Source organism: Eublepharis macularius, chromosome 13, assembly GCF_028583425.1.
Source record: "Eublepharis macularius isolate TG4126 chromosome 13, MPM_Emac_v1.0, whole genome shotgun sequence".
Lineage (NCBI taxonomy): Eukaryota > Metazoa > Chordata > Lepidosauria > Squamata > Eublepharidae > Eublepharis > Eublepharis macularius.
The window spans coordinates 56,485,800-56,495,115 of NC_072802.1; the positions used below are offsets into that span (position 1 = coordinate 56,485,800).

The following is a 9,316-nucleotide window of genomic DNA, read 5'->3' on the forward strand; positions in this document are numbered from 1 at the left end:
ACAAACAGCTAAACTCTCCTGCACTGTCAGTGGAAGCCTTTCCTACCTTCAGTGGCATAAGCAGAGACCTGGGCAGGGCCCTCGCTTTGTACTCTATGGTAGCACCCGAGGAGAGGGGATCCCCGATCGGTTCACGGCTTCCAGCTCCGGGAACATTCACTATTTAACCATCACTAATGTCCAGCCTGAAGACGAGGCTGATTATTACTGTGCTGCATATAAGGGTAGTGGTTTGTTTCACAGTGCTGCAAACTAATGAGGAACTGAGACAGAAACCTCTTCTTGTCCTTCCTACACCAAAATCACTCCATTTGGTCTGTGCTCAGGGCTGTTTGAAATCGATCACTGGAAGAGACAGAACAGCCATCTAGGCCAGATTTCTTCTCCAAGGCAGGAACCGCCACCCTGCTAACCCCAACCAGATCACCTCACACTATTACCTGCCCTATGCAACAGGTGTGTTCCATCTTAGAATTAGCTCCCTTGCCAACCCCACATCTGCGGCAAGAAGTGAAGCTGGAAATTGTTCAGTTCTTGCTGGGGAGAATGTACAGACACTGGAAAAGTGTCTATATATCTCAGTGGAGCAACTCGGACTAGATATGTTAGAAGAACTTTGTTATTCAAATGGGTATTGCTCTGTTTCATTTTAATGTCTGTAGTCCTGGGCAGTTTGTTGACTGTATAATAAAAGTGTTCAGTAAAATGTTTGGGTTTTTTTTTTTGCTGGTGCTTTCTGCTTTCTCGAGTCAGAGACCAAACCCAGGATACCCCTACCTGATGTTGCACCTTACTTAGCCTCATTCTACAATCCAATGAGAATTAGTCCTATCGCAGGCAATGACTTTGTTGCACTTAGACTGGAGTGGCTCTGCACAAGGTTGCTCTGTTGCTGTTTCTAAACCAGTGTTTAATTGTAGATTGTACTCCCAACATCCTCCTTGATAAATTTCAAGTTGGGACAGTTTTTCAGGGAACCGATGAGGGGACCCTGGACTTGGTTCTGAGGGGGGCTTGAGACCAGGTTCAAGATGCAGATGGTTTGGAGCAGTGACCAAAATGCTATCAAGTTCATTATTTATATCAATGGATAGTTGCCCTCAAAGTCCAAAACAATCACTTTTGATTTCAAAAGAGGGAACTGTGCTAAAAAAGTAAACTGGTAAAACTGTTTCTGCAATTTTTTTTTTTTAAAAAATGGCATCATAGTAATGTGGCTGAACTACATAATGTCAAAATTTTAATCTCTTTTTCAGCTCCTAAATTACATGAAATCTGTTATGGACATGAATGCTCATAAAGAGCAAAAGTGGACATTTTTTAATTGTATGTTTGGACAGTCTCTTGTCCAGGTACTAGCCAGTGCTGATGACCCAGCTTAGCTAGTCTGGGCAGTTCAGGCTGCTAGGATATCAAGAGAGGGAGAATCGCTGACCTAAGGTCACCTAGTGAACTTCATGGCTGAGTGGTGAACTGGACAAAGGCACCACCAGTCCTAGTCTGGCGTTCTAACCAAATCAACTCCCACAATCATTACGGTCTCTCAAATCTGGGAAGAAAAGATTCCCCCCTGCCACATCCTATATGTTATTTAAACAGATGTTTTTTACTGTTGTTTCTATTAAATGTGTGTGCACACATACTTCAGTTTAAATATTGACCTCCTAGTCTCTGTTTCAGATCAAGAACATTCACAAGTGATATTTTTCAGGTCTGAAAAGCGTTCATATTGCCATGTAGGAAAATAACCCATATATGGAAGCCCCATCAACCTTTATAGTAGTGAATTGCACTTATCACTGCCTCGTTTTCAACCTGAGTAAAGAAAGAACGGCCCAGACCTGGGTAGCCCAGGAGAGCTTGATCTCATTAGATCTCAGAAGCTAAGCAGGGTCAGCCTTGATTAGTAATTCAATGGGAGACCTCCAACAAAGACCAGGGTTCCAGAGGCAGCCAATGGCAAATCCCCTCTCTTAGTCTCTTGCTGTGAAAACCCATCAGGGGTTGCCGCAAGTCTGCTATGACTTGAGGGCAGTTTCCACCACCAGAGAAAGGACCATTTTCTAATATTTAAACATTCCCTTTATGCAAATTCATCTGCACAGTTAATTGGCTTTGCTAGACAGATTCTCAGTGGAGATCTGTCGTTTTAAAACCACAGAACCCATTTGCATGAAAGAGCCTTCACCTTTAGCTGGGGAGGATTTAAAAAGGGAAGGGGAAGGTCCTATCGGGTCATCATTTCTGTTTGGACAGTCAAACTCCTTTGGAGAACTCATCATGGTGTGTGCTCTGTTTTTCATTGCGCTTCTCTGTTACTGCTCAGGTAAGAGTGTGGGAAGATAAACCTTTTAGGCCCTGTGGTCCAAGAGCAAAACTATTTGTATCATGTATTTATAATAGTAATATGTCTTAGTATTTGTGGGAGCATATAAAATGAACCGGTCATTGTTTTCCTTTTCTTCTTGTAAAGGAGTCAGTTCCCAGAATACTTTGACTCAGTCGCCCTCACAGTCTGTGTCCCCAGGACAAACACCTAAAATCTCCTGCACTATCAATGGTGGCAGCATGTACTACTTTCAGTGGCAGCGGCAAACACCTGGACAGCGGCCTCATTTTGTACTCTCCGGAAGCACCCGGGGACAAGGGATCCCAGATCGATTCACCGAAACTACCTCTGGGAACATCCGCTATTTAACCATCACAAATGTCCAACCTGAAGATGAGGCTGATTATTATTGTCTTGCATGGTTTGACAGCATCAGCAGGTTTCACAGTGATAAAATCTGATGAGGAACTGAATCAAAAACCTGCATTCTTCCTCTTCAGAATGGAGAGTGCAGTAGTATAGAGCTTAATTTGATTAACTGTTTCTGAATTTCATTGAGGCATAGATGCTGAAACATCCTGCCTTGGGCCCCAGTTCTGTTGGGAGAAAAGTGGATCTGAAAACATTTTAAACATAGAAACAAACACACTGCATCTATTCTTACTCACCTGCTCCTGCATGGATGGACCCCTCCCATCAGCTCTGCTACCTGCATAATCCCGATTCCCAACTACAGCATGATAGATGCAGAGCAGAATTTCAAAATCCCAGAGCTCCAGCAGAAACATTTTGTTTTAACTATCTGATACAGTTCCATTTCAGGAAAGGTTGAGCAGGGGCAAAATAATTACCAGATTTGGGGGCTGAACAGGGGATGATTATTTCCCTGCTTGTATGTGTTACAAGGAATTCTGAGAGTTGTAGTACAGTTTGGCCCAAAACTTCAGAGCCAGGGCCTTGCCAAAAGAATATTAATGTTCTTCTTTAACAGCTGTAAATATATCATCATGAATCAAAAGACCCACAACAATAAGGACTACCAACTTAACATAAAGTCTACAAAGTACAGCACACACTTGTGGTGTAAGTTATTAACCACTTTTATGAACAATATTAATCATAAAAGTGGTTAGTAACTTACACCACAAGTGTGTGCTGTACTTTGTAGACTTTATGTTAAGTTGCTAGTTCTTATTGTTGTGGGTCTTTTGATTATTATCTTTGTTACCACACAGTGTTCCCCTCTGTATTTTTTCCGTAAATATATCATCAACAAGAACAATCAACTGGCTGACGATATTCTGACAGCTCGCTCATGATTTTAACCAGGGGCCCATCTAAACATACAGGAAATGGCATACAACCTGCCATGGGGATGAGGCAGGGATATGAATGAGTAAGCAGGAAAGCAGATAGTTTCAAATTAACTGCCTTCAAGTGGTGGCTGGAGATCTCCTGGAATTACAAGTGTTCTCCAGGCCACAGAGATCAGTTCCCTTGGAGAAAAGGGCAACTTTGGAAGGTGGACTGTATGGCATTACACCTTGCGGAGATCCCTCCCCTCCACAGGTTCCACCCCCAAGTATCCAGGAATTTCCTGACCTGGAGGTGGCAACTCTAGATTCATGCCTCCTCCCCTGTTCCTTGATCATAGTAGATTACATTTCACAACATGTTTCTTCCAGTTCTTCTTCATGGCAAGACCTATAAGAATCAGTGTAGTGGTTAGAGCATCTATGTCACTAGAGTATCCCGTCATCAAAACCTACCCCCCATAGGCACCATCCCCAAATCTCTCTGAATTCTTCAGCCCAGTGTTGCCAACCGCAAACTCTGATCTACAAATGGGTTACATCCCTAAGCATTTCCATTGTGAACTCCCAAATTTAAGAAGAATAAGGTAGCTTGTGGTTGTTTCTACCAATGGCCTTTCAACTGAAGTTTGCAGGTCTGTTCCTCTGATTTGAATGTTACACAAAGCACACAAAATTTGGTTTTTCAGATTAAAAATAACGCATTTCAGATTAAAGAGGGGTTCTTATCACTTGTGAAAACAGCCCTTTGTTTGCATCTCCTTTTTCTTTGTCGCATTTTCACACCTATTACTGCCTCATTTTCATTCTGGACAAAGCTAGGCCCTCCGTCACTACTTTTTAAAATCTCCAGTAAGCAACTATGTCCTTATAACTATTCTCAGGGGAGACAGTAAGTCCTGAGGAAGCCATTCATCCTTGATCAATTTGCATGAAGAGGCCTACCTGCTTCAACTCAGGAGGATTTAACCAAGGAGGCAGAACAGCCCATCCAATTGTCTCTTTGTTTCAGAAAGAGAAACTCCTTCAGAGACCTCACCATGGTCTGGACTCTGTTTTCCCTCATACTGCTTAGTTACCTCTCAGGTAAGGATGTGGAGGATTCCCTTTTCACAGTCCTAGGATCTAGCAGCAAAACAACCATGATTTATACCTGAAACACAGTAACTTTGTGATATCTAGAGAACAGAAAATGAATTTGGCTCATGGTTTCTGCTTTTTCTATATGTCAAGGTGTCACTTCACAGCCGACTTTGACTCAGCCTGCCTCAGAATCTGTGTCCCCGAGACAAACAGCCAAACTCTCCTGCACCGTCAGCAGCAACGTGGGCACCATTTACTGGTATCAGCAGAGAGCAGGGCAAGCCCCTCGCTATGTCCAGTATGCTGGTGGCAGCAGGGGACAAGGGATCCCGGATCGGTACACAGCTTCTGCCTCTGGGAACACTGGCTATTTAACCATCTCTAATGCCCAAGATGAAGACGAGGCCGATTATTACTGTAACACGTGGTATAGCAGTGGTAGCCAGTTCCACAGTGGTGAAACCTCATGAGGAACTGAGACAAAAACCGTCACTCTTCCTCTCTGGTGTATGAAATCCAGTTTCACTGCAGAGCTCAACTGAATGATCTGTGGCTGACACTGATTTGATGTGATGATGTGATGTGATGATTTCATCTGGTTACAATTCAATCCAGTGCATGGTTATTCCTTTCTAAGTCTACTGAAGGTATAACAGGTTTAGGATTGCACTGTTAGCCTCACAGACAGTGCTAGCGAGATGGGTTGACCTGATTAGGAATGTAGCTCTCTCGCATTGTCTGATATTTTTTATTTATAAACTTTGCATCTTGAGGAGGGGGCATTGTTGGTGTGGCAGCCAAGACAGGGCAGCTTCTGTCTGAAACATGGAGATCACGACTGAGCATCCTTGTCATCTGACCTTATCCCAATCTCCATTGTTTGGATGTCCAACCCTAGAGGGCTGTTGTAAGCCCTTCCACCCAAAGCTTAATCTGTAATATGGTGTGTTTAACCACAGACCACAGAGAAGTCATCCGTCACTCAGGCGAAGCCACTTGGCTCACAACATTGGTCTAATGTCCTTGGACCACACTGCAAGTTTGTTGTACTATGCATTTTCTTAAATTCCCCCTTTCCATGTGTGACAAAAGATTCAATATGGCTCAAGGGTGCCAGCTAGAGCATTTGGGTTCTCGGACCCTTGGAGCTTACATGAGAATAACGCTTTATACTCCATTCCACATTATAGCTACCTGGCCAACGTAATCCTTTTTTGACAAAGGGTAACCAGTTTGGGCCAGATTCCCTTTTTGTCATGTTAATGCAGAATCATTAAAATGGCAGGACCATCCTGTAATATGTATTGTCGAAGGCTTTCACGGCCGGAGAATGATGGTTGTTGTGGATTTTCCGGGCTGTATAGCCTTGGTCTTGGCAAGTATAGCCAAGACCACAGCTATACAGCCTGGAAAATCCACAACAACCATCATCCTGTAATAATTCTCTGATTGGTGGAAATAGTCTCTGACATCAGAGATGGAGTTTTGTCTGGGATTGGTTTGATTTGCTTGTCAATCTCACCGAAGAGGACGAGCCCTGTGGTGCAGATTGGTGAGCTGCAGTACTGCAATCCAAGCAACCTGAGTTCGATCCTGGTGGAAGCCGGGTTCAGGTAGCCGGCTCAAGGTTGACTCAGCCTTCCATCCTTCTGAGGTTGGTAAAATGAGTACCCAGTTTCCTGGGGGTAAAGTGTAGATGACTGGGGAAGGCAATGGCAAACCACCCCATAAAAAGTCTGCCAAGAAAACGTCAGTAATGACTCAGTGCTTGCACAGGGGACTACCTTTACTTACCTTACCTCACCGAAGAGGTTGGCTTAGGTCAGACTCCATTGCCCATAAATATCTGGGAGCTCATGGGCCAGGTGTTAAGGACTTTTCTACTATCTTGGTACTAGAAAGAACTCTGCATATGCTCTGAGGAACCTTCTACAACTTAGCTAAAGTGTGCTTAGCTGAGTTAGCTCAACATTATTGTTTTACTAGCAACAAAGCCTATTTACATGAAAAATGCAACGGGTTCTAACAAACAGTTGGGAGGGATGTGCTGTGGCTGGGCCTTCCTGTGTGACGCTAAAGAAAGAGGTGGACTGCAGTGGCCGAATATTAGATTATATCATGAAGCAATATGTTTGGTTTGGCTAAAAGAGTGGATGTCACTGAAAGACCGCAAACTCTTAACATTGGAAGGTTATAAGAAGTTGTTTGGATGGCATGCCTATTTGTGGCAGGATAAAATAAAAGCTGACTCTGGCCGTTTCCAGACGGCTTACCTGGCTCCGGAACGTTGCGCCATCTTGCGGGGAAAACGCGAAATATCGCGTTTTCTCGCGTGAGTTTTGCATGACATCACAAGAAACTCGCGCAAGAAAACGCAATATTTCGCGTTTTCCCCGCAAGATGGCGCAACGTTCCGGAGCCAGGTAAGCCGTCTGGAAACGGCCTCTATGTTTTGCACCATTATATTAGAAGGAGCCTTTTCACGGTCTGGAAAATATATAAAAAATATCTGGGTGAAGGTATCCCCTCTTGGGTGGTACCTTTTGAAGTGATTGATCCAAGAGCTATCTATAATGAAACGGAGGAAGAGTTATCCTCCTGTTATGGATGGTTCCAATATAGACAGATTAGAGACCTTTACAACTCGGGTTGTTCAAAAGGAGGAATCAAATGGAAAAACTCAGAGTTGGAAGAGACTATACTACAAGAAAGTAAAAAGAAGATATCTAAAATTTATAAAATACTTCTGAAGTGGTATACAGAGGATGAGACAGTCAAAGTACAGATGGTGAAGTGGGCAATTAACTGTTACAAAGAAATAACAATGGAGTCATGGGAATATTTATGGAAAACTACATTGAAGATTTCAACCTGTACCAGTATTAAAGAGAATGTCTATAAGATGATTTATAGATGGTATTTAACGCCTAAGAAAATTGCGCTTGGAAATGCAAATATGTCAGATAAATACTGGAAATGTAAAAATCATGAAGGATCATTGTATCATATGTGGTGGACGTGTGATGTAGCTAGACAGTACTGGGGAGATATTTTAGAAGTAATAAATGAGATTTTGCAGACCCAAATAAAGAAGAACCCAGAGCTATTGCTACTGAATTTAAGTATGGAAGATGTTCCTATGCAATACAGAAAATTACTATTTTACATGACCACGGCAGCAAGACTTTTATATGCGCAGAAATGGAAGGTGCAAGAAATACCAGCTATTGAAGACTGGATATATAAATTGCTGTACATGGCAGAAATGGATAAAATGACAAGAAAGCTGAGAGATCAGAATATGGCAGAATTCTTTACTGATTGGGGAAGACTGAAAACATATTTAGAAAAGAAGTGGGACGTGAAAGGGGAACTATGGCAATTCGAAAATTATTAGAATGGGTTTCTTTTTATTGGAAGAGATGGAATCTTTACCATATGGAGTGAAGTGTTAGCTAATTGTTATCTTAAATTTAAGTGCATTTGGAGTTAATAGATATTGGTAAAATTAATAAAGTAGATATTTTATTTAATTGTTAGCTTAAATTTAAATATATCTGAAGTTAATAGATAGTAATAGATAACAGATTTTAAGTTAATAATGATAGATCTGAAGCTAACAGATAGAGCTTAGTTTAACAAAGCAGAATGTAAACATGATATAATGAGTTATAGAAAAAGGGGATAGATTAGGAATAGATTAAGATATAGGGTTGGAAAGCTGTTGGAAGTCCTGAAAAAGGGGGGAGGGAAAGGGTGGGGGAAAATGATATTGAGATGTTATTTGAAAGTTGTATGTATTAATATTCTCACCTAATAAATTTTTTTCAAAAAAAAAAGATAAACCACTGTGCCTTAGGAAGCCTGGTCTTGAACCAAAGTATGTAAGGGTGGAGGGGAACAGCTGGGCGTTCTGCAATATAGGGAAAGTTTAGAGGAAACTTCAGTGGTCTGAAACACATTCTCTGCTTGAAGAAAAACCAGGGTTGCCAGGTCCTCCTATCTCTAAACCAGGGTTGGGGGGGGCATGGGCTGCAGGGGGCCACAGGCACTTTCCTGTGTGTGCATGCCTGCTTCCTCTAGCAATGACATCATTCTTGGTGTGATGCAGAAGCAACAGGTCATGCCAGGGGCCAATTCTTTATACCTTGGCCTAAAACCCTGATTTAAAAAAAATTGGCCCTGGTGCAACCCATCCCTTCCAGGGCATGCCAAGAATGACATCATCAATAGGGGACGCAGGGGCATGCATTCCGGCCAGCCTTCCTCATTCCTGAACCTGGTGGGGCTGGGAGCTGGGACCCCCTGCTGGGGGCTGGCATTCCTGAGAAGCAGCAGCTCAGAAAGCACAGAATAGACCAATAAGGAAAGGGGGATGAGTAGACGCATATTACAATGGATGCATTGGAGCGCATATCCTCACTTTGTACATACATATGTGTTGCATGCAAAGACATGTAGGTGAAGATTGGGACCAGGATACTGAATTCTGAATGGGGACAACGTCAACATGCTCAATACATTTGTCAACTCTAGGGTGGGAAATTCCTGGAGATTTGGGGGGATAGGGTTCCCAGGTCCCTTTACCTTC

General features: G+C 42.7%; 1 gene segment (V, D, J or C); it reads left to right on the forward strand.

The window, feature by feature from the left end:
• The first annotated feature begins 4,648 nt into the window (after nucleotides 1-4,648).
• On the forward strand, nucleotides 4,649-5,195 carry LOC129340994 (immunoglobulin lambda variable 5-37-like). The segment is given in 2 exon segments: nucleotides 4,649-4,728; nucleotides 4,876-5,195. Coding segments are annotated over 2 exon segments (366 nt in total).
• The last annotated feature ends 4,121 nt before the right edge of the window (nucleotides 5,196-9,316 follow it).